This window comes from Siphateles boraxobius, unplaced genomic scaffold (assembly GCF_051911475.1).
Source record: "Siphateles boraxobius isolate OS27281-9 unplaced genomic scaffold, OSU_SipBor_1 1, whole genome shotgun sequence".
Taxonomy (NCBI): domain Eukaryota; kingdom Metazoa; phylum Chordata; class Actinopteri; order Cypriniformes; family Leuciscidae; genus Siphateles; species Siphateles boraxobius.
The window spans coordinates 33,080,455-33,106,249 of NW_027508699.1; the positions used below are offsets into that span (position 1 = coordinate 33,080,455).

Below are 25,795 nucleotides of genomic sequence, written 5' to 3' on the forward strand. Positions count from 1 at the left end.
TTTATCTCATTATTATATACTTTATTCAAACAATAGTAATTAGACCAGATTTATAAAATTATTTGATTTGATTTATAAAATGATTATTCTGTCAGATTATTAGTGTATCAGCAGTATCTCATTAATTGAAAAAGAGATAAAACTAGACTAGTATAGACTAGATAAAATTATAGTGATTCTTAGTGAACATATTCTAGAAGAATATCAGAGATATAAGTGATATAGTCAGAAAACCACAGCTATGGAGCCTTGGATACTTGTACTTTGCGTGGCATCTGTGTATCTGTGAACAGAGAATACACAGCAGTCAGTTGATTGGGCAAGCAGTGGTTGAAGAGTGCTGATGTTTCAGTTAACAGCACTGAGAGATGTTTTACTATATGTATCATTCCTCTGCATCCACTGTGTTCCAGACCAGTGCAGAACTACAACACTCGTGCTCATTTGATATTCAAATATGAAAAATATATATCTTTTTTTCTTGTTTTATAAGTCACCTTTGTTACTGTCAGACCATATCAATGGACCCATAGATATGGAAGCACTGTCATGGAAGTCCACAGATCTGCCCTCTCTGTGATGGTGTTCAGAGTCACAGTGCTAAAATACAGATGAAAAGACCAAGTTGTGTCAACAGAGGGGTCAAGGTTTAAGGCCCTCTACTGGTAGGTGTTGTAACTGCTGTATACAATTGGCATTTTTCTTCATTGACTGGAGCTCAAATGTAGAGCTTTTCTGTGTATGTATCTTTTACTTAAAGAAACTTGATAGATTTACAAATACCAACAACTATATCCATGTCCATAAGTAAAATCTGAAAATACTTATGAATTTGTAAACTCACCACTGGGCAGTGATTGTCTGTCTGAAGGCAAAGGTGAATAGCGCAGTGCAGGTAAACCTTTGTGGAGTTTGCAGTGAAGATAAACATCTCAAAGGAGAAACGACTGGATGTGGAAACACCACTCTGCAGCAACCCCACTGTATTGTCCTCTGGATTGGGACACCTGAGCATTTTGGGACAGTATAATAACGATATTAAAAAGATAATTACAAAAATGGATGGGTTTGATAAGGTTTGGAATGATAATAGGGTAAGTAAATAATAAAAATATCATTGTTTTTTTTTTAGATCCCAAGTATTTTTTAAGAGTAATTAATGACTTTTTTCTGACAAAATACAAATAATAAGTGCAAAGGAAGATAAATGATAAAAAATAAAAAAAATATTTACTGACATGTCAACGATGAGGTCCCAGCGGAGAGAGTAATGAGGATCATTCACAGGTGTAGCCCAACATTTGTCAATCACTGAGGCAAACTGACGGCTGTCAACTCCATTAACACGAACTTCCACAAAAATACGTCTGTCCAGCTCCACGTTCACACTACCAGTGAAGGGACGGGAGAATGCAGCATCCTGAAAGGGAATCATCCTGACCTGATATGTCCCTTGACCAGCAGGAAGGATCCTGTGCACAATGCTGTTGAAATAATTTTACAAGAGATGTGTTAACTACAAATAAGAATATTTTAAATAGTTAGTCAGTAAGTTTGCTGAATTTAGTGTATCCCACCTCTCCAGAGGGTTGATGTCCATGGAGAGTGTTTGGGTTTGTAAGTACACACAGCTGAAAGAAAGCTTCAGAATTCTCTTCCTGCTGATGAGATGCCCAACTGTGTGTGGCTCTGCCACAATAAAGTTCTTATAGATGAAGTGGGTGCCATTGGCCTGTAGGCACATATTATTTGAACATTTGTACATTAAGAGATTTTTTAAAGAATTATAAAATAATTGTAAAAAGGATTTGTTGTTCTTTTTATCATTTGAGCATATATGCAGTGATTCCTACCACAAGACTTGTACCACAGATGTGGTCATTGTTGTCAAAATAGAACTCCACTCTGCCATTCCGGACTGTTCCTCTGCAGTTGGGGTCATTGAGGTGTAAGATGTCTGAAGGAAAACCAGCCTCAAAAAGCTGACAGCGAGACAGAGATATGGAGCCAGAGCTGCTTTCACAGGTTTCAATGAAATCTGAGAGAGAAAAAAATATTCAAGAGAATGTCAACAGTGATAAAAAAACAAAAATATCATCAATAATGAAAGCATATTTAAAATGCTGAATGACTCCAACCAAAGGATCCACGCTGAGATCTGTGATGGTTCTCCTTGCAGAAACAGCCATAAACGCCATGTTTCTTTTCACAGCGTTCATCCTCAGTGCAGTTGAACTCAGAACAGCGGTCTGAAAAACAGAGGAGAACCACAGTATTTATGACACTAACTGGGGCATATAAAAAAAAACACATTTTGAATAACATCTTCCTTTATTAAAAATATAAATATTTGCACTAAAACATTCAACAATCATAAAAAATGTTACTGGTCTAAATGTAAAGATTAAAACACACACACACACACACACACACACACACACACACACACACAAACACACACACACACACACACACACACACACACACACACACACACACACACACACACACACTCACTCTCACACACACACACACACACACACACACACACACACACACACACACACACACACACACACACACACACACACACACACACACACAAACACCTGTGGCAATTTATGAGAAGGGAAGATATCAAATCACTGATATCGGATCACATGACATCATCTTTGCATCCATTTTTTTTTTTTTTTTATGTTCCAAATATACCTGAGGGAAGGCTTGATCCGGTGGTGGTCATGTGTGTGGTGCTCTCTTCTGTAAAAGGAAAGACAAAACAATACTTTTAGTGTACAATAGTGATCATCCACTTTTTCAGCAGCCTTAGTTCTCAAATTACTTTCCCTGTTCATTATCTCCAATGGGTTTTGAAAAAGATCTTCAATAGACCAAGATCTTCCAGATCTTCTTCTAAACCAAGACAACCACCTCTGAGATAAAATATTACAAAAAGTATATGAAAATACATGAGGGAAAGTTTGATATGGATGTGGTCGTGTGTGTGGTGCTCTCTTCTGTTCAGAGAAAAAAAATCATTAAATTAGCCATATTACATATTTGCAGGTATGGGTGTGTTGAAAGTAGCGAGGACTCAGGTGCAGAGTTGATGGGCTTTTTAATGATAATGATAAAAAAAAAAAAGGTTTTGTCTTGACAAAACAGGAGTGTCAGGGCTCTGTCACAAAACCAAGAAATAAACTAGACAGAAGTGACAGAACCCTGACAGTATTTTTACCAGCTCTGAATTGCCTGGTAAAAAGTGATCATCAACTGTTCAGGTGGCCTTGGTCCTTAAAGTGTACCATTAACTATTAAATGTTTCTATTTTTTTCCCCGCAATAACAAAAACACCACTAGAAGAAAAATAATTGTATAGATTATAAAAATAAATGCAAAGATAATGCAACTCAGAAAAGTTAATATGAGCGATATCACAGATGTGCACTGACCATAGCAGCCCCGACGTCCACCTCTGACTGTACACTCCATAGTCGGTTGGCAAGATGAAGCAGAGCAGCGCATATCATTTGGAGCAAAACACTCACAGAGGTGAGAACATTCTAGATCCCAGAACTGCTCGCCAACCTATAAAATCATACCACAAAAGGTTGAACATTACATATTCAGAACGGAGGACATGAGTATGTTTGAGGAGCTGTTTGTCTCTTCGTAAAAAGAGAGTTTCAATCCTCACATTAAAGTAGAATCCGTCATAAACGCAGCCACATTGCTCCACCGGTACACAGTGTCCTCCACTCCTCACCAATCCATCATCACAGAAGCATCCCTCTGAGCATGTGTGCTCACAACTAGCATCAATGCTACTGGCGCAAGTGTGACCACAGTCTGTGCCACACAACTCGTAGTGGCTGTTCTCTGAGCAGGTCATGGCTGGGAATGTAACAAACAAAATAATTAATAAATAAAACAAGCATTCCAAATAAATGTTTACCATTTGTTCACAATAGAAACTAATGACACACTAAATGAAATAACCGAAAATTATATCACTTACCACAGAGTGTGCTTTCTCTCCAGGGGTAGATAACGGCATTGTTAGATTGACAGGCACTCGCATAGGTTTGGATCGAGCGACATAGGACATCATTCCGGTTTCCAGAAAGGCAAACATCAAACACACAGTCATTAAAGTAGGCTTCAGGATCTACATAAACATGGCAGAAGCTAAATGGGCCCTCAGTGGACCTGATGACGTCGCATAGGGAACGGGAAGATGTCTGATCCTGACACAAAGGGCAATTGTTTCCACACCCATCATTGCATGGCAGCTCGTCCTCAACTTTCCAACTTGCCCCAAACTGGTCTGCTGAGCGTACCAGAGCCCCAGAAGGCATCATGAAGTCATCGTTCTTTTGGCCGTTGAAGTTGCCACAGAGGCCACAAGTAACCCCACTGTACTCTGCTGGTACAATGATGTTCACTGCCCAGGAACCATAACTCACGCTGAAACCAAAGTCAGTGGATACAAATGTGTACTGTGCACTGGAATAGATTGACACCCGACCAGAGTCAAGCAGTATGGGAAGGTTTCTGGTCTCTCCATTAACCTGTTTGAAAAGAGAATAAAACCATTAGCATATTAAGGCCAAGCAGCCAATATTGCTTAGAACTAAATACTTAATACAATAAGGCTAGAGAAGAAGCGCATTTCTGGGTGTGTTCTAGAGAGTAATACAAGGCAGAAGAAAGTATCTTGTGTTTTAAGAAAATCTCCGTTATAGATCATGGCAATTATGTTTTTATCTATCACCTATACTCCAAGGAAAATTACAGTGAGTGATGCTTGATTACCCGAACAGTAGAATGACCGTTCATGTCCTGTGACATGTGTACAAGATGCCCAGACACGTTGACAAAAACTTCAATAGTAATTGCCACCGGGAGTCCATGCCACGCCTCGTTCCTTGCATCCACTTGGAAATGCGGAAGCCCAATAGTGTCATTACAAACTGTTGCTAGTACATAGCGGCATGTGCCCTGGAAGTCAAAGAAGGATCCATCAAATGACATGTAGTGGGGGTCACCCGAAGCAGAGCAACGAGCATGTGGATGAGGATGGCAGCCGTACTCGCCGTCCAAGACATGGCAGACCTCTTCTTCGCTGCAAGATGATGGTGTGCAATGAACATTTCCAGTGATTCCATCACAAACACACAAGAACTGGCACTCTTCACCATGCCAGAACCTCTCTCCAGCCTGCCAATAATGCCCAGAGTAATGGCAACCACAACCCATGGGGGGGACACAGCGATCTCCATTTAACACATTTCCATCATTACACTGGCATCCTTCCTGACATGGCAAGGCGCACTGAAATGGAAATGAGAGGCTGGGGCAGGATGCAGGACAGGATGTGCCACAAACTTCATAATGGGTATTTGCCGGACAAGTGGGTTCTGAAATTACAAAAGCATAAAAAGAATGACAGAAATTGTAAGCATATTGGAGCTTAATGAAAATTTAAGGTGAGCAGACGCTTACCGCAGTGGGTGAAACTTCTCCACTCTTCAACTGCAATGCCATTCTGTTGGCAAAGCAGCGTGTAACCTCGCAGAGCCTCACATAGGGCCTCTCTGGCACCTTGAGTCTGCTCCAGCAATTTAATGCAATCTGCTATCCGCTGCTGAGGATCTAGTGTTCTGCTGCACTCAGCAAATGGTCCATCATCTATAGCCATGATACCACATTGTTCATTGAACTGGCTACTGTTCTGATAATTTCCTGGTTCCCAGATGTCAGGTGGGTCCTCACAGTGGGCTGAAAGGGATCCATCACCCCAGCTGTCCGCAAACAGCTGGGTGTCATTCAAAAGGACAGCGTCTGGAGTGTAAAACTCATCAGCAGTGTCTCCGTTCAAGTTCCCACATAGACCCCCAAGTGTACCATTGTATGTGCTCGGTGCTGTGACTCGGACAATGTGTGGCCAGTCGGCTCGCACGATCACTCCAAAGTTTGTTTCCAAAACAAAACCCCTCACACTACTGTGATAGATACGGATTTGACCAGAGCCAACAGTGACAGGCAGACCGACCAACCTTCCATCCACCTAAAGAGAATTATAAACAGATCAACTTTTCCATTTAGCATATGAATTTGAAAAATAATGCAATTATGCTCTTTTACTAAATTAAAGTTTAGTGACTTGATATTTTTGACGAACCTTTACATTGCTACCCTCTCCCATTTCAATAGCGACCTGGATTCCTTCTGCCTCAAACTTCAGGAACCTGGCAAAGTCATGAAGACCTCTGGGTACTTTCTCCACTGTCAATACAAAGTGTGGTAGGGGGGATGGCCCCATCACTCTAACAAGGGTCAATCCGCAAGCTCCGTGGTATCTGAAACTTTGTCCATCAAAGGTATGATATGACCCTAGGTTTTCAACCGAACAGGTAGCATAACCGATGGGTCTGCAGCCTCTCACACCGTCATGGACTCCACACATCTCTGCTGGACCACACTGTTGAAGATGACAGATCATTGACATGCTGCTGCATACACACCGTCTCCCACAGTCACCGTCCAACACCACTGACTGTCCTTCGGTGTAATAGAAGCCCTCAAAAGTGCAGCCACAGTTTGCTTCAGGCACACACTCTCCAGCACTGAGAATGTATCCATGATCACATATACAGCTCTCCTGATTAGGCAAGGGACAGTTCATTGGGGCAGATGGATTACTGCACGTTGCAGGGCAGCCTGTTCCTTGAGGCTCAAAATGACTGTGTTGAGGGCATTGAATCTCTGGGAATGGCGGAAGAAAATAAAGAATAGTAATCAGTTCCTGTAATCTTTTATTTAGACAAATCATTTATCTCAACATAATGCCTACCACAAAAGCCTTGCTGTCTCCACTGCCCAAGGTGTACACCCTGCTGTTGACACTGAGTGGCATACACATTGAGAGCCTGGCACAGAATGGGCTGGTACCCTCCTCCTAAGCAAACGTCATAGACACAGTTCTCTATATAGGTCTGTGGCACATGCACAGGGTGGCAAGAGGAGAATGGGCCGGCAACATCCCCTAAGATTCCACAGTGGTTGGTGTCACTGTAAACACTCATTTCCTCAGTGGTACAATCAGCACAAGCCAGGCCTGTGCAAATGACATTATGGCATTCAGGATCTATGTCACTTTGCACTTTCCAACTGTTGGCAAAGTCCACATCTGAGCTCAAGATCTCCCCACTGGGTGAACGGAAGTCATCTTCAGGGCGCAGGTTAAAGTTTCCACAGATACCGCAGGTGGCGTTAAAGTAGTCATAAGGTACAGAGATTCTGACGTAGCTGTATGCATCATATGAAACAACCAGACCAAAGTCTGTGCTAATGACCAAAGAAAAACCTGACTGATAGACCTGAATGGAGCCATTGCGGAGGGCAAAGGGTGTTGCTGCAAAGCTACCATTAACCTAGACAATGTTGGAAATAGAGGATATTAGCAATATGGATAGACGGTCACATTCAAGTGAAAATTAAAGCAATATAGTCATACTAACCTTTGCTTCATAATAGTGATCTTTGACCAGTTCAATTACTTCATCATAGACAAACACTCTGATCATCCGTGTCCATGACACATGTGTGCTGCCCCGATGATCATTTTTGCCCTCAATGCGATAGTATGGCAAACCGTTGTCACAAGCCTAAAATATTAAAGGTTTACAGATTGATTCATACCTATTATACAATAGACAGAAAGCCATAGAATATATAGAGATAAAGTAATACTAACCTCAGATAGAACATAAGTGCAAGTCCCTTGAAAGTGAAAAACCTGATGATCAAAGGTATAGTAGTGAGGGTCACCAGAGATGGTACAAGTTTGCCGTTGAATGTTCTGGCAAGAGTATTGGAAGGCAGCTGGACGGCAGGCTTGGGAATAACTGCAGGGCTCCTGGTTACACTGGAGGCCGCTTCCTGTACAGGTGCATCTCTGCTGACAGGTGGCATCACTCCAGAAAGAGTCCCCAAGTTGCACTGGAATACCTACAGCATAACAGTTTCAAATGGCATTTAACTCAAAATTACTGGATCTTTAGGGAATAAATATTTTTATCAATATGAATTTTATCAAAACTTCTTGATTCACCAGTAATGTACAATACTGTTTAAACTGGCAACTGAATGATTCCTACTAACACCAAATAATTTATTCAGTCTAGGATCACATCAATGGGAGAGGAAAAAAAACAACAACAAAAAGATTACCACTAAATTGACAACCCCGTGATCCATGATCTGTTCTGAAGGCCCATCTGCCTGACACATTGACATTACTGCTGTATGTTAAGTATGTGATGTTATTGGAGAATGATCCAGGAACTGAGAAATGGTATCTTGAGTTGATGGTGTCATAACCAGCCTGTGAAAAAGTAGGACAAAGCTTTCAGCATCTTATTTATATAGTCTCCTAGATCTCTATTTTTTACCATGTTGTGCACACCTGTACATATCGTTGAGTTGGCGCAATTGTTCCATAATTAATTAAAACAATTGAGAAATGGCCATCTGAAATCAAAACCACTTGAAAAGATGTTTCCTAAAAAAAAAGACAACAATAAAAATAAAGTGCTGACCAACAAATGTTTTCTGAATGGCACAAAACATATTCCCATTATTGTGTAGCAACTTTGCTAAATGATGTTCAATCATTTTGATTTATTAAATTTGTCATTGAACAAGAACATAAATAATTTATAAAATTGGTTTCTTACTGTTCCTGATAGAGAGAAATATGCCACTCTGTCCCATGTTGCTACAAAGACCCAAGTAGCAGAGAAGCTCAGGTCAGGGAAGTATTGGTTAACGTCCTGTGTGGCCTCTGTAAGGACACTGCCAGAGGTGTACTGACGATACGAAATGACACCATTACCACGATTATCAATATCTGTCCAGAATGGAGCGATGATGTCTCTTCCACCATAACTTGGAAACTGGTATGGAGTCCAGCTGTGAAATGGGCCATCAAAAGTCAGGTGTCCATTGTTGTTGACCTGAAAGAGATAAAGATTTCTTATCATACACCCTTTCTGGTAACACTTTAGAATACTGTTCCTTCATTAATGAATAACTACACAGGAACAAATAAGTAACACACTATTTACATTCTAGTAACTACTATTAACTAACAAGAAACTCTGATTAAAGAATTAGTAAGTAATAGCACTCAGTTGAATGTGGTAGTTCACTATTAGCTAATCAGTAACTACCTCGCTGAAGAATACTAAAATTGAGCATTCCAAAATCATTAGTAACAGAAAGAAGAAATGCAATGAATGGTTATTTACTCACAGGGGATCTCCATATTGAGACCATAATCAAAAATGAAAAAAAGCTGGCATATTACACTGACTTACATATATTCGGCTATATGTTAGTCCAAAAAATATGAACTGTTGCAGAAGGTAGATCATAGATGAACTCCCATCATCAGAGCGATCATTCTCTGTGTCACCAGCTCCAAATGGATAAAACACATCTGTGGGACACAACATTGACTGTCATTTGCACCCTTGCTCCTCAAAGTATTTTTTTTTTCTATTTAGTGTACCCATAAGGATTTGAAAGAGTTCTTCAATAAAGAGTTCTAAACAAAGTCAAACTCATCAGAGGCAAATCACAACATTACAAACTTTGACTGAAAAAAGGTATGTGAAAATCTGGGAAAGACAAGACTACAAGAATGTGCACTATACAGAACATATTTCATGATTTAATTTACTACAGTCCCAAAAAGCATTGCAAATGACAATTATATAACTAGTTAAGTAACATCAGTGGTTATAAGTATAAAAACAATGAATTTTAAATAGATTGAAAATTATAATATCTACACAAATATATAAAACTTGGAAAAAGCAGGCACTCAATTTCACATTGCTGCATGGGGTGAGCAGTCACTACACATCTTTTTCACCTTGATTTGTTTGCTTTTATCTTTTGATTTGTGGGTTTTTCTTTTAAGGATTATGGGTAGTGTAGTTCTTTATCTGGAATTAACACTAAATAGGAGTTAACATTACAGCAACTAATGGCTTTATAAGTATTTACTCTACCACTGATTTGAAAAAGAAAATTAAAAGCTTATGGTGTACCTGTCTTGAAAGATTTATAATAAATATTTTTTTATTATAAATAAAAAATCAAGCTCATAATGGAACAAATAGACCTGGGAGAATTTATGAGTAAAAAAAACTCAAATATCATCACTAATATCACATATTGCAGATATGTTAACCTGCAAAGTAGACCCCATGGCAGAAATTTGGTCTAACAAACTCATAAACTCACAACTTTACCTGGGCGTGTAATGGATTCTGTGGGTGTTATTGTCACTGTTGTTTCAGATGTTGTTGTAGATTCAGATTTCATGCTTGTAACTTCTGTTATAAAGTAAAAATAATAATTAAATGTCAATCATTTCCAAACACAACCTATAATTTAACGAACAAAGCATATTAGGAAATTTACCTTCAAAGTAAGATGCACAGTACAGTGGCCTGACAAACTCATACACATAATAATTTCTTGGACAAGCTTTGACTTGTTTGGGATGAGACCTGTAACCACAGCAGTCGTTCCCTGTGGAACTGCAAACTTTCTGTGTGACCACTCCATCTTCTAACTGTGGGTGAGGGCCATTGAGCCACAGTGGGTTCTCTGAGCCACACATCCCATAACCAACACATGACTCTGGCATCTGGACACTCTGACCATTGTAGAACAGATTGACCAGCCAATCCAGTTGACATTATAATCACAAATATAATTGACGTTTTTAATGAATAGGTATGTAACAGGAAGTGTCAGTATTTTGCTCTGTCACATTGTGTTTTGGCCTCTAGAGGTCCTAATGGTGCCCAGGTGGCAAGTAACGAATTACATTTACTCGCATAACGTAATTGAGTTGTCTTTTTGTGTACTTCTACTTTTTTAAGTAGTTTTTAAAATCTTTAATTTTACTTTTACTTAAGTATGTTTTGTTTGAAGTATTGTACTTTGCTACATTTGAAATCATATCCGTAACTGAGTAAAAAGTAATAATAGAAGGGAGAAAAAAAATCACACTCCGGAAACTACTGCATTGATTATGGCCAGTATGGAAATACTTTGGATGTAAAAAAGTGTGGTTGTCCTCGAGGATAGATATCCAATTTGAAAAAAATGTGGACACAAAGTGGCTGCAAAAGGAGGATACATAGGACACCATCCCTCCTGCAGATAAAGGTATGTCCCGATTATAAAGTAAGGCCGAATGATTTACATGATGCAGAGGGAATCCCGGAATGCAGTCATGAAAATGGAATTTGCATAACGCAGCAGACGTCACGTAAAACACGCAAAATGATGGATGGATGAATACATGGAAAGTAGAACTGTGCAATAAATCCAATCGCGACACGGTCTGTGAATATTGAAGCGCAAAAATACTGCCATGTAAATATATAACCTGCTTGTTCTGCGTTTCTGTGAATCGGTGTGAATCGTTTTGTCTACTACATACTCAAGTTACGTTACGCGTGGTGTTTTCAGCGTCTCACATACAATTTGAGTACATGATGAATACATGAACATTTCCAGAGCTGCTCTGAGAGAACGCCTAATGAGCATTTTCATCATTTTATTTGAGAAAACCATTGTCAAATAGACTTGCACTTTGAAACCGGTCTTCACTACAACCCGTCAAAATAAAAGTTTGGTTTAACTAGGAGAAATTATGACAGAAATATATTACTATTGTAGGCATACAATAGAGTGCCGAAGTTATGACGTCACTATGTAGGCCAAAACGCGGAAGTGAGATCCCTCCGGTTCCCTCGCCCTAAAGTCTATGGGTTTTTTTAATGGGTTTTTGCTAAATCGCCTGAAATAAGGTCTGTGGATAACAAGACCTCTAAATATTTTCACGCTTTGATCTATGACACAAAACACACCAGTTCTAACCTGCTTGTGGTTTTTAAACTTTATTGTGTCTACTTGTAGGTTTTTTAAACTTTATAGGCTTCAAAATGTATACATTTTGGATTAACTTGTAAAGATTATCTTGATAGACAAAACGTGTAAGGGTCAGAACTCTTTGTTGAACACAGATCTTATTTTTTGCGATTTTCCAAAAGTCTATGGGGAAAATGCATAGCTTTTTGATCGAGGGAACCCATGCTCCGCTAACTTCCGAGTTGTCCTACAAAGCGACGTCATAACTTTGGCACTCTATAGAACGTACTTCTCAAAATAATAATAATAATAACAAAAACAATAATAATACAATTTATTTAAACATTAATTAAGGCATATATTTTTTGTCCATGGTTTAATTTAGTAAATCTGTTTTTTGCAGCTCTTCCCCAAAAAATAAAAGGACACAAGTTTAAATTTTCATTTGATTGCCCCCGTTTTTGATAATATATTTGGATTAAATCATAAAAAGAAACATACATTTTCTGAATAAAATACATTTCATAGGACTATATTATTCTTAAAAAAATAATAAATTATTAATGTTAAAAATGAGTTGTTAATCTAATTCATTATCAATTATTGAATTTAATTGATTAGACATGTTCTATTGAAATTTTAATAAACAAAACAAACAAATGGTTTCAAGTTTGTTATAATAAAAGCATTTGTTCAACCCCCAAAAAAACCTGTTTTCTTTAATTTAACTGTCATTTTAACTGATGATAATAATAATAACCATAATTTAATAATACCGTTTATTTAATAATTGATTAATACTGTAAACCGTGATATTTTCTGAGACGTTATCCTACTGTAAAAATCTCATACCATTACAACCCTACACGGGAGAGTCCCCCCACCCCACCCACTGTTCACCCACCCCCCACTGTTAAAAAAGAAACTCAGTAACTTTTACTTGAGTACATTTTAAATGAGCTACTTTTTACTTTTACTTGAGTAGATTTTTAGACCGGTAATTTTACTTGTACTTAAGTAAAATTTCATTGAAGTAGTAGTACTTTTACTTGAGTAGAATATTTTATTACTCTTTCAACCTCTGCCTCATGCCCAGCTTACTCAGCTTGTAATTAATGTTATTAGGTTCACATGTGTCTTGTTCTGCCGTATGAATTTAAGTGACTCTGTCTCATAGCTTCTTTGCTTGGTGTTTAGTAGTTCTGAAGCCAGTTGCCTGAGAAAAGTATTCTCTAACTCTAAAAAGGAAATAAAATCCACTGCCAAAAGAAAATACGAAGTCTGCGTTCTTTTACGAGAGGTTCTCTCATACTGCGTAATATCTTACGCTAGGGGAAAAACTCTTTTCCACGAGATATTGAAGTCAAAAAATTATCTTTAATTTGAATTAATGTAAAATGCGTTGCAGCAGCATGCAGACATAGGCAAGACGGCTCGCGTGCCTATTGGCTGCCCTGCGGCAACTGCAGCAGCCTATCGAGAGAGGCCCCATGTGACGTCAGATCCAATGGGGGCGCTTTGCGCCCACTACGTCACGTCCCGCCGAAACGGGCGTGGCCTGAGCCTATAAATATAGCTCGATGGCTGATATAATCTGATTTTCATCTCTTCAGCGAAGCTCACGCATCGTTGGATCCAGAGTGAGAAGCCGAGCCGTCTGAGATAAGCCTTCTGCGGGACGAGCCTTGCATCTGAAGCTGCTGGCCTTCAACTCGCCGCCTTCCGTCGCCGTACCTGCTACGCTTTCAGACGTCTATATCCTTTCTAACTCTGCTGAGTGTGTGTTCGCCGCGCGACTCGCACTCTATCTCTGAAAGAGCAAGCGTCTTTTTAAAGATGCCTCATTCCTGTGGCTCGTGCCGAGCCGCACTCAGCGACGGGGACCGCCATGTCATCTGTGTTTCCTGCCTGGGTGAGGATCATGCAGCTCTCGCGCTCGCTGACGGCGGCTGCCATCATTGCGAGCTATTGCCCATGGCGACTCTGAGGACTCGCCTGGCATTCTACTCTGAGCCTGCACCTCTGCCTGCTGTAGCGCCGCAAAAAGCACCGTACTCAGCGGGTCCCCGAGCCTTCTCCAGCCCGCGAAAGCGGTTGTGTGTCCTCTGTCCCGCACCCACATTCACTCACAGACATGTTAAACCCCACGGGGTTTCCCCCGCTCACTTTCTCTTCACAAACTGCCATAGAGAAATCGATCGCGGCCAGGCTGCCCGCTGGGATCGGCGCGGCCCCCACCTCAGATGCTGCAAGCACAGTGTTTATGTTACAGCACACCGGAGCTCTCCGGTCGACATTATGTTGCGGCCAGAGCCCAAATCTCATTCTACCCCTAGCTATTCATGCAAATGCGTGGGCAAAGCTCCCCGGGGTATCAGAATGGGTGCTGAACACTATAAAGAGAGGCTATTCGCTGCAGTTCGCTCAACGGCGGGATCGAAACTACGGTAAAAAATTAAGTAGCTCATCTACTTCGAGCCGAGATAGCGAAACTATTGAGCAAAGGGGCCATTGAGCCTTTATCTCAAGCTCAGAGCGAAGGTGTCACGGTATACTGATCCAATGTTTCCTTCTCGTCTCGTGTTTATGTTGTGGTATGAAAGCACGTGTGTAGTGGGCGTGATTGTGTTGTCATTCCTTGATCCGCTCCAGCAGATCATCATCATTCATCACCAGCTGCAGTCAATCTCCCTCACTGCTTAAATACTCACCATTATCTCATTCCCTTTGTCAGATCGTTGTTTGATGTCCTGGGTGTCGGTGTTGAGTCTTTTTTCCTGGTTTTCCCGTCATCGTGTTCCTGTGGATTTGTCGTCTTGGTGTTGGACTGTTTCGTCTCGTCTTGGCACTTCACTTCACGAGGATTCACCGCACTCTGACCATCGAAGTCCCTGCGTTACCTGTCCACACCCGTGTCTTATCCTGAGCCTGTATTTCTTCTATTAAATTCTGAGTACTGCATTTGCTTCCTGTTCTCTTTGCCGATCATGACAGAATGATCTGACCGTTCCAGGGAAGCAGCAGGAGAGACACCTACCTCGCTGGATGAGTTCGTCCACCACAGCGTCATAAGAATGGACTCTCACGAAAGGAACATCAATGACACGGGTCGTGCGATTCAAGCTTTGGTAACGCAGGTGTCCGAGCTCACCCAGCAGGTCCAACTTCTTCGTGCTCCCACTGCGCCGCCCACACCAGCCGTTCCCCCCACACCATCGGACTTCCCCGCGCCATCTGAGCCACGCCTACCGGTTCCGGAGCCCTATGCGGGTGAGTCTGCTTACTGTCGTGCGTTTTTGACAAGATGTTCCCTGAATTTTGCCCTACAGCCCAGAACGTTCCAGAGTGAACAAGCCAAGGTGGCTTTTGTCATCACGTTACTGACCGGAAAGGCGGCGTTATGGGGAACGGCGGTGTGGGAGAATCAAGACCCTTGCTGCGCCTCGTTCCAAACTCTCTCCGCAGAGATGAGACGAGTTTTTGACAGAGCCGTCGCGGGGAGAGAAGCCGCCAGGGTGCTGGCCGACCTTGTCAGGGGGAGAGGTCGGTCTCTGACTTTTCCATCGAGTTCCGAACCCTGGGGGCCGAATGTCATTGGAACGAGGAGGCGCAGTGGGACATGTTCCTGCATGAGTTGGCTGACCGCGTCCAACGAGAGATCTATGCCCTGGACCAACCCACGTCATTGAACGGACTCATAGAGCTGGCCCTACGGGTAGATGCGCGACTTTCCCAAGTCGGAGGCAGAGTGGCATCCAACCGTCCTCCTGGAGGGATTGAGGGGCAACGTCCAGCGGCAGGGACATGGTCAGCCCCGTCTTCGATCACGAACCATCTCATTCACCACTGAAGATATTACCCTCATTACTTCTGGCAATCACACTGAGACTATTGTTTTTATATCCTGGATTCACCGTTGTCACCCGTCGTTCTTGGTCACCCCTGGCTCATCTGTCACAACCCCCGAGTGGACTGGCAGCACAAGGCTATACTGGAGTGGAGCAAGGAATGTCACAAGTCTTGTCTTGTGTCTGCTTGTCCGTCTGTGCCTGTTTATGTGTTTCAGGAGGAAGCAGGGGATCTGTCTAACGTGCCTGAGGAGTACCATGACCTGAAGGAAGTGTTCAGTAAGTCTAGGGCTGCTTCTCTCCCTCCTCATCGTCCCTATGACTGTGCCATAGAGTTAATCCCAGGTAAGTCTCCGCCTAAAGGCAAGTTATACTCGCTTTCTATTCCAGAAAGGGAGGCTATGGAGAAAGGGAGGCTATGGAGAAATATATTTCTGATTCTCTGGCAACCAAATTCATCTGGCCTTCCTCTTCACCAGCGGGGGCGGGTTCTTTTTTGTGGGGAAGAAGGATGGATCTCTGCGACCTTGTATTGATTACCGAGGGTTGAATAACATCACGGTAAAGAATACTTATCCTTTGCCGTTGATGTCTTCAGCCTTCGAGAGGTTGCAGGGAGCATCCATCTTCACGAAATTGGACTTGCATAATGCTTATCATTTGGTCCGCATCAGGGAGGGGATGAATGGAAGACTGCGTTTAATACCCCCAGGGGACACTTTGAATATTTGGTCATGCCTTTCGGGCTGTCCAAATCCCCAGCAGTCTTCCAGGCACTTGTCAATGACGTGTTGCGAGACATGATAGATCAATTCATATATGTTTACCTGGAAGACATATTGATATTTTCCTCGTCTCTCCAGGAACATGTGCAACACGTACGACAAGTGCTTCAGAGGTTGTTAGAGAATGGGCTTTTTGTCAAGGCGGAGAAATGCGAATTTCATGCACAGTCTGTTCCTTTTCTAGGACACATCATCTCGTCTGAGGGAATGCGTGTGGACCCTGACAAGGTTAAGGCTGTGGTAGAATGGCCCAAGTCCAGATTCCCGTAAGGCCCTACAGAGGTTTCTGGGATTCGCCAATTTCTATCGGCGGTTCATTCGCAACTTCAGCCAGCTAGCCATGCCTCTGACTGCCTTGACCTCCCCCGGAACTCCGTTCAGGTGGTCAGATACAGCCGAGGCTTTGTTTGCTAACCTCAAGAGCCGCTTTGTTTCAGCTCCCATCCTCGTTGCCCCTGACTATTCACGGCAGTTCGTGGTGGAGGTCGATGCGTCAGAGGTGGGGGAAGGAGCTGTTCTGTCCCAGCGCTCTCCCACAAACGATAAGATGCATGCTTGCGCGTTTTTTTCTCATCGTTTATCCCCAGCCGAACGCAATTACGACATTGATAAGAGGGAGTTGTTGGCAGTCAAGTTAGCGTTGGAAGAATGGCGACATTGGTTAGAGGGTTCGGGGGTACCTTTTATCGTCTGGACTGACCACAAGAACTTAGAGTACATCAGAACCGCCAAAAGATTGAACTCCAGGCAGGCTCGGTGGGCACTTTTTTCGGTTGTTTTGATTTTTCTCTCTCGTACCGCCCGGGTTCTAAAAACATCAAACCTGATTCTTTGTCTCGTATTTTTGATCGCTCCGAACGCCCGTCTACTCCCGAGTGCATTTTACCGGAGGCCCTATTTGTTTCCACACTCGTATTGGAGATCGAATCGAAGGTCAAGAAGGCCTTAGAAGGGGTAACGCCTCCGCCCGAATGTCCACTAAGTCGTTTATTTGTGCCAGAGAGATTAAGGTCAGACGTCATCCGGTGGGGCCATTGTTCCAACATAGCTTGTCATCCAGGAGTTAATTGTACTAAGTTTTTAGTTAAGCAACGATTCTGGTGGCCACTTATGGCTCGTGACATTCACAGTTTTGTTTTGGCTTGCTAAGTTTGTGCCACTGGTAAGACTTCCAATCGACCCCTAGATGGGCTCCTCCAGCCGCTGCCAGTCCCTTCGAGACCCTGGTCCCATATCGCTCTAGATTTTATCACCGCCCTCCCACCCTCCCAGGGTAACACTGTCGTTTTGACAGTGGTGGACCGGTTCTCGAAGGCGGCTCACTTTATTCCCTTACCCAAATTACCCTCAGCTAAGGAGACAGCGTTGACAGTCGTTGACCACGTGTTTCGCTTACATGGCCTCCCGATGGACGTGGTCTCTGACAGAGGACCCCAATTTGTGTCCAAATTTTGTCAAGAATTTTGTAAATTACTGGGGGCGACAGTTAGTCTGTCTTCAGGGTTTCACCCTCAGAGCAATGGTCAGACCGAGAGAGCCAACCAAGATCTGGAGAGAGTGTTACGATGTTTGGTATCCAAGAATCCTTCCTCATGGAGCCAACAGCTGTCCATGGTGGAGTACGCCCACAATACCTTACCAGTGTCGGCCACGGGCCTCTCTCCGATTTAATCTAGTGTAGGTTACCAGCCACCAATTTTTCCCAGTCTGGAATCCGAGGTCGCGGTCCCCTCTGCTCACGCCTTTATCCAGAGGTGTCACCGCACTTGGACTAGAGCCCGTGAGACTTTACTCCAAGTGGGGGCTCGCACCAAGGCTAAGGCCGATCGCCACCGGTCGAAGCCTCCCGTATACGTCGTCGGTCAAAAAGTGTGGCTTTCTACTAAGAACATTCCTCTCCGCTCCGTCTCTAATAAGCTTGCTCCCAAATTTATTGGCCCGTTCACTGTCACCAAGATCATTAGTCCGGTGGCAGTCCGCCTTAATTTACCTCCTGCGTACAGGAGAATTCACCCCGTATTTCACGTTTCCAAGATTAAGCCCGTGTTTCATGCTCACATTAATCCGCCTGTCCCGGTCCAGAAAAATCCTCCTGCAGATTTGCAAAGGGTACTGGTTTTCTGTCAATAGATCTGAAAGACGCGTATTTCCAAATACAAATAGCGTCACGTCACAGGCGATTCATGGGGTGAGCGGTCACTATATATCTCTTTCACCTTGATTTGTTTGCTTTGTGGATTTTTCTTTTAAGGGTTATGGGTAGTGTATTTCTTTATCTGGAATTAACACTAAATAGGAGTTGACATTACAGCAACTTATGGCTTTATAAGTACCATTTACTCTACCACTGATTTGAAAAAAAAATTTAAAAGCTAATGGTGTACCTGTCTTGAAAGATTTATACAGATTTTGTAATAATAAATCAAAAATCAAGCTCAAAATGGGACAAATAGACCTGGGAGAATTTATGAGTAACAGATCTCAAATATCATCACTAATATAACATATTGCAGATATGTTAACCTGCAAAGTAGACCCCATGGCAGAAATTTGGTCTAACAAACTCATAAACTCACAACTTTACCTGGGCTTGTAATGGATTCTGTGGGTGTTATTGTCACTGTTGTTTCAGATGTTGTTGTAGATTCAGATTCCATGCTTGTAACTTCTGTTATAAAGTAAAAATAATAATTAAATGTCAATCATTTCCAAACACAACCTATAATTTAATGAATAAAGCATTTTAGGAAATCTACCTGCACAGTAAGATGCACAGTACAGTGGCCTGACAAACTCATACACATAATAATTTCCTGGACAAGCTTTGACTTGTTTGGGATGAGACCTGTAACCACAGCAGTCGTTCCCTGTGGAACTGCAAACTTTCTGTGTGACCACTCCATCTTCTAACTGTGGGTGAGAGCCATTGAGCCACAGTGGGTTCTCTGAGCCACATATCCCATAACCAACACATGACTCTGGCATCTGGACACTCTGACCATTGTAGAACAGATTGACCAGCCAATCCAGTTGACATTATAATCACAAATATAATTTACGTTTTTAATGAATAGGTATGTAACAGGAAGTGTCAGTATTTTGCTCTGTCACATTGTTTTGGCCTCTAGAGGTCCTCATGGTGCCCTCATGCCCAGCTTCCGCAAGACACATATAGTTTTTCTTTAGTGTAGCTTTAATTATTAATATTGTTTCTATTAATTTATTAATTATTTACTTTACTTCATTTTATATGATTTCTTTACTCGGGTTTCATTTGTTAATTGTGTTAAATTGAAGATTGTGCATTCCATTCTGCTTCATGAGAATGGTTACCCAGAGACACAACTAGACTTTTTCCTCATTTTCCATAATACAGATCTTCCTATAGTTAGACTAAAAAAAAGTGTCAATGAAGGACACAGATTACATTACCAGTTGGGATGGTCTGTGGCATGACAGTTGTATTGTTGATGGTATTATTCCTCACAACATCGGAAAAGATTTAGAAGAATATGATTTACATACTACTACAACAAAAACACTACATATGCAAGGGTGAATGATGTAAATATATTTACCTGCACAGTATGCCACATTGCAGAACACTGGGTTGATGAACTGATACACATAATAATCACCAGGGCAGGCTTTCACTTTCAGTGGATTAAATTCATAATTGCAGCAGTTATTGTTCCAGTGGCCGCAGACATGTCGAGTGACAACCCTGTCCTCGACTCTTGGGTGTCGACCATTAAGCCACAGTGGAGCAATAGTGCCACAGCTGAACAGATCAGGACATGTTTCTGGCATCTGAGCATTTTGACCCTCAATGAGGAGACGATACCAGCCAACAAAATTAATATTAGCATCACAATTGTATGAAGAGTGATTGTTGGTTGCTCTCCAAGGCTCATCTAGGGCTGTGTAGTTGTAGCAGGGATCAATGCTGACAGCCTCTGTTATGAAAACAACAAAGTATAAGAATTAATTTATTATTCATTATAATTTACTTATTTCATTTTACTCTATTAATTCCTATATTGACATTTGGAAAAAATTTAAAAATTGTAGCTGTAAAAAATCTTTACACTTAAAACTTATGAAATCATTTACATACAGCACACTAGTTCATATGCAGACTTGCATGTCCAACTACACATTATATATTCATATTTCATTTCACTGTATTACAAATTTGGCATGAAATCATCTGCAAATTTCAAACACTATTTTATCTACAGTCTTTATACTGACACAACCACACCCACATCAAAACATTAACAGTCAGTAGAGGGCATATCATACTACATTACCAGCCAAGGTTGTCTCTGGAGTGACAGTAGGATTGTTGCTGCTAATGTTCCTAACTTCTGCAAAACATTTAATAAATATTTACATTTAATTTATATATTAGATACAAATATCAATTACATATGTACAAAAGGCACATGTTAATGTATTTACCTCCACAGTATGCCAAAAACAGACAGATTGTCTAACAAACTCATAAATGTAATACATTACACAAACACATACATTAGTGAATGCAAATTATGCTTACCTGCACAGTAGGCCATATAGCAGAAAGTTGGACTAACAAACTCATAGACGTAGTAATTTCCTGGGCAGGCTTTAACATTAATAGGATTGGACTGGAAATAGCAGCAGTCATTGCTCCAGTGACCGCAGACACCTCGAGTGACCACGCCATCCTCGACTCGTGGATGTGTGTCATTTATCCACAGTGGAGAATGAGTGCCACAGCTTAGCCGATCAACACATGTGTCTGGCATATGAACACTCTGGCCCTGAATGAAGAGACGATACCAGCCAACCCAGTTGACAATAGTGTCACACATCAAATTGAAAGTATATCGATTGTCTGTTGCTCTCCAAGGATTGTCCAGTATGGTGTAGTTATAGCAGGGGTCAAAGGTGAGGGCTGTGAGAAAAAAGGTAAAAATAAATAAGTAAAATTACTATAGACTACATATTTTACACTTGTGGCTTAGTATCTACCGAGTGGAGTATAAAAAAAGGCATTTTCATGCCTGGAATTTGGGCCGACCAACTCTTACGTCATCCTGAGACCCCACCCCGGATACATGCCTCAGGTTCCTACCACTCCCTTTGGGGACCAGGTAGTGAACCTGCATTTGTTGCCCATGGAGGAGGCAGGCCCAGCCCTTGCTTTTCTCTGTCTCCGTTCGTCCGTGTCTTTGTCTGTTAAGGAGGCCAGCAGAAGGGAAAGGCTGTCTCCAAGCAGAGGTTGGCCCACTGGACAGTGGATGCTATCATCTTGGGGTAACAAACCCAAGACGCACCATGTCAACTCAGGTTGCGAGCCCACACCACTAGGAGTGTTGCTTCTTCCTGGGCGCTGGCACAAGGTGCCTAGCTGATAAATAGAGCTACGGACTGGGCGACACCTAACACGTTTTCTAGGCTTTGTAGCCTTCGTGTCGAGCCGCTATCCTCTCATGTACTCGCTTCTCATAGCTAGTAAAAACTGGAGACCTTGCTCAAATTGTCGGCTTGTTGCGTCATTCCTCACCTATGGACTGGATACGTGTGCCATTTATGCTACAGGTGAGTTCCCCATCTAAGCGAACCCTGTTGAGTTCCTCCGCACCCTCCGGCAGTCGGACGTGGCGGAGCATCTGACAACAGGCCTAACACTTGTATGCATTGGTGGAACCTGTGCTAGGCTTGGTCCCATATGTTGTGATCCCTATGGCGACCCCATATGTGTTTTCTTATATGGTATGGCTCCCTGCGGCGAGCCTGTGTCTTTCCCTTGGCAGAGCCCGCTCTGCCATCACTGTTGTCTCCCCCCTACATAGGTCGGAGACACTTCAGTGACATTCAATATGTTGTACTGCCCTGAACGGCCAGTTCATATGTGTAACTCCACATTATACCTCCCAACGGTTAGAATGTTGCTTCCGCAGCATTCCTCTCCCCCGGATATAGGGCATGCTTTACCAGTATTATCCAATAGTCTAAATGAATGGGTCATGAGGAACAGCAGTAAGACTTCCTCTGCGCTGGAAGATGGCAGCAATAGGTTGCGTTTTACTTGGGATCTCAATACGTCGGCATGTTGAAATGCGTAGAACGTGACCGACTGAAAGGGAATGTCTCGGTTACGTATGTAACCCTCGTTCCCTGAAGAAGGGAACGAAGACATACTTCCTGTCACCACCATTGCTGGACCACCACTGATGCCAGGCTCCTGCTCGGCTCCTCAGCGAAAAACAACAACACGAGACATAAAGTACAGATAATAGAATAAACATTTATTGGGGACAGTTGTGTGTTGTGTGTTATTGGTGTTGTCACCATTAGGCTTATTTGACTTTCAGTTTGTTTTGATTTTTCACGTGTGTTCCCCTGTCTGTGTTTCCCGCCACAATCTGTTCCCACGGACACTGATTACCTCCCTCACAGCTGCCTGTCATTTGTATCAATCAACTCTGTGTATTTAGTCCCTTCCTGTCTTCTGTTCAGTGTCCGGTATTGTTTGTTTGATTCACTCTATGTTGTGTATACACGCTGTGGCACCTGTTCGCCTGTATTCTGTGCATCGATCATTAAAGAAAGTGCATCAATAATTAAAGAAAGTGTTGAAACTACGTTCTTCGTCTGTCTTCTCTGAACCAACCCGTGACACAGGTAAGTTCACTTCGACTCATTTTAAAGTAAGTTTTAAACATGCTTTATAAAATTAACATCTTATTTCATTTATCTAATATGTATATGCTTTATTTTTATGCAATGCTTTTTATTTCTGAAAAACCTAATTTGTAACATTTCATCTGATCAGAAAGATTTAAGGGGCTGTGACTTTATCCAGATAGAGGCATAGCGATCACCTCATTATGGTAAGTTCAACACATGTTTAAAACTTACTTTAAAATACTTATACTTAATAAAATTAACATCTTATTTCATATATCTGTTATTTTATGTGCTTTATTTGTCATCAATGCTATTTCTTTAAACGGATTTTCATTATCTCCCACAGACATTATGAAAACCATATCCAGCGATCCTCTGTTCATAATTTCATCGTTCTGTGAACATTATTCTGCTATAATAAAAACATCCCCTGAAAAAACATTCCTACCAGTCACACCAAGCAGAGTGGAGTCATAAATACACAACCATAAACACACCGGAACCAAACAGGGCCAAAAAGGTCACAAACCACATGCTGGTCATAAAACCCCCCATGGTCATATCCTGTCATAAAATATGTAATTTTGACACATAGTCCAGTATATACACTACTCACTTTATTTGTGGCTTTGTCTACACGTCTTGATGCTAGAAGTTTTTCACAATCCACAAAAGCGTGCTGTGATCTACAAATGCATTAGAAGCGATCCACAAATGCGTGAAGCCATTCACAAATGCACAGGAAGCGATTCTCAAATGAATGCCAGGCATAACACATTGTGACATAACACATTTGTAAATATTTTTATTTTATTTGCAAATCTCATTTTATAGGCTATCTGTGAATTTTATTCATATTTGTAACCCTTTACATTTAATTGAGAATATGAATCTTTTTTTTTTAATAATGCAACAATTCTACCCATCTATAATTCAGTTGAATAATCCATTTGAGTTCGGAATACATCACCGGTAATCAAGTAAACTCAGTTTTACATCATGAACAGACTGAAATTAATTGACAAAATGTTCTGCAATTGTGTTGCTACAGCTCATTTAATAAGTAAATTGAACAATCAGCATTTTTTCAGTCTAGATTGAAAAAAACACTGATGGAAAAATACATTCACAGACTAATTTTCTTGAAGTGTGCAGCCTACTAAGTTTGACATACATATTTTTGTTTCCAGTGCAAATGTGAACAAAGCTAAAAATGCAGTAAATTGTGTTAAAATGTTGGAAAAACAATTTTAATTTGTTTACAAGTAAAGGATTAAAAGAGGAAACATTAGGGATAATTCATGATGAAGTGAAATGTTATAAAACTCTTACCATTATTCAACTGGAGAAGTGACACACACAATGAGATTAGAAATCTCATTGTGGCAGACTGCTCCCAAAGATGTCAAAGTGATCTGTAAAATGAACAAAGTTTATTTTCACACACACACACACACACACACACAAACACACACACACACACACACACACACACACACACACACACACACACACACACACACACACACACACACACACACACATACATATTTTATTCAAAATTATAGGACATGTTCGTAGTTATAGATATGAACCAAAATTCTGGTTACTCTGGCCTGTGTGAACTGAGGGGAACTGATTTCATCCATCCACAAAAAGTTATCAAGATCAATTAGTTAATAGTAACAGATAAAGTAACTCAGAACTGTAAATTAGTTCTGAGGAATATCTCGACTTTAGCATCAACAGTATTTAAAAAAAGTGGTTAACTTTTTACATATAATTTTTACATAAATGCATTATATTTCCATTAAACTATTGCTACTAGAGCAATACTTGTTTTGTTTGCTGTGCTATATTTGCACTTCCAAAGAACTAACATAAATATTTTACACTATAACCTAAATTACTGTGGCGAGCAGGACGAGGCTGGGGGCCATGAGTGAACGGCACAAGGCCGATGGCGTGATTAATCATGAGCAACACCTATACAACGCACCAGTCTCTTATCTCTCACGGAGGAGCGGAAGCATAAAGGAAGAGCGACGACAGTGAAGATCGAGAGATTCCAGACCTGGACCATTTTATTTAATGTTTTGTTTTATTATGTGTGTCCCTCACGGTCGACTGCCGTCTTTACTTTCGTTTTTGTACTTTGCTTAATTATTTATTATTAAAATTGTTGAATGTTCGCCGGTTCTCGCCTCCTTCTTCCCACAACATATAACTTTGCTATAATTAAGCTGTGAATTTGCTGTTTAGAAGATACTTTTGAAAATGCGTTGTGTACATTTATAAAAACTGCAACTACTGTATTTCAAAATTCCAGAACAAGTGACTAAAATGTTCATGGGTAGACATAATGAGCTAATATCACAAAACAATTGATATGTATAACAAAAGCAGTTGAAAGAGTGAGTAGATGTGATGAAGAAGTAATTTTACCTGATGATGAAATGCTGCTTCAGAGTAGATCAGGGTGATTCTCTCTTCGCCAGTTCAACCAGAAGAAAATGATAC

At 41.3% G+C, this 25,795-nt stretch overlaps 1 protein-coding gene across 3 annotated transcripts; it reads right to left on the bottom strand.

Moving 5' to 3' along the window:
- Nucleotides 1-25,795, bottom strand: LOC143741057 (alpha-tectorin-like). 3 transcript variants are annotated; one of them, XM_077233337.1, is made up of 28 exons: nucleotides 25,721-25,795; nucleotides 24,608-24,690; nucleotides 21,156-21,536; nucleotides 20,908-20,964; nucleotides 20,173-20,550; nucleotides 19,179-19,262; nucleotides 10,326-10,406; nucleotides 9,384-9,505; nucleotides 8,742-9,020; nucleotides 8,471-8,566; nucleotides 8,236-8,389; nucleotides 7,760-8,013; nucleotides 7,524-7,670; nucleotides 6,857-7,436; nucleotides 6,185-6,768; nucleotides 5,506-6,070; nucleotides 4,816-5,420; nucleotides 4,019-4,571; nucleotides 3,698-3,894; nucleotides 3,453-3,588; nucleotides 2,713-2,760; nucleotides 2,139-2,249; nucleotides 1,854-2,038; nucleotides 1,578-1,732; nucleotides 1,239-1,484; nucleotides 845-1,007; nucleotides 498-600; nucleotides 1-283 (listed from the first exon to the last, which is right to left on the bottom strand). In XM_077233337.1, the coding sequence occupies exons 2-28, from the start codon at nucleotides 24,654-24,656 to the stop codon at nucleotides 240-242; spliced, it is 6,357 nt and encodes a 2,118-aa protein (XP_077089452.1). In that variant the 5' UTR covers nucleotides 24,657-24,690; nucleotides 25,721-25,795; the 3' UTR covers nucleotides 1-239. The 3 variants fall into 3 exon arrangements, with proteins under 3 accessions (XP_077089452.1, XP_077089441.1, XP_077089462.1); XM_077233326.1 differs by having other exon boundaries at nucleotides 10,326-10,409; XM_077233347.1 differs by lacking the exons at nucleotides 20,173-20,550; nucleotides 20,908-20,964; nucleotides 21,156-21,536; nucleotides 24,608-24,690; nucleotides 25,721-25,795 and adding an exon at nucleotides 19,351-19,390 and having other exon boundaries at nucleotides 10,326-10,409.

Excerpts from the sequence above, each read along its gene's own strand:
- LOC143741057 (XM_077233326.1), bottom strand. The coding sequence starts at position 24,656 with ATGAGATTTCTAATCTCATTGTGTGTGTCACTTCTCCAGTTGAATAAT. Across the intron at positions 4,572-4,815 it reads ACGGTCATTCTACTGTTCGG|GTTAATGGAGAGACCAGAAA; the intron begins GTAATCAAGCAT and ends CTTTTCAAACAG. Across the intron at positions 2,761-3,452 it reads TGGACGTCGGGGCTGCTATG|AAGAGAGCACCACACACATG; the intron begins GTCAGTGCACAT and ends TTCCTTTTACAG.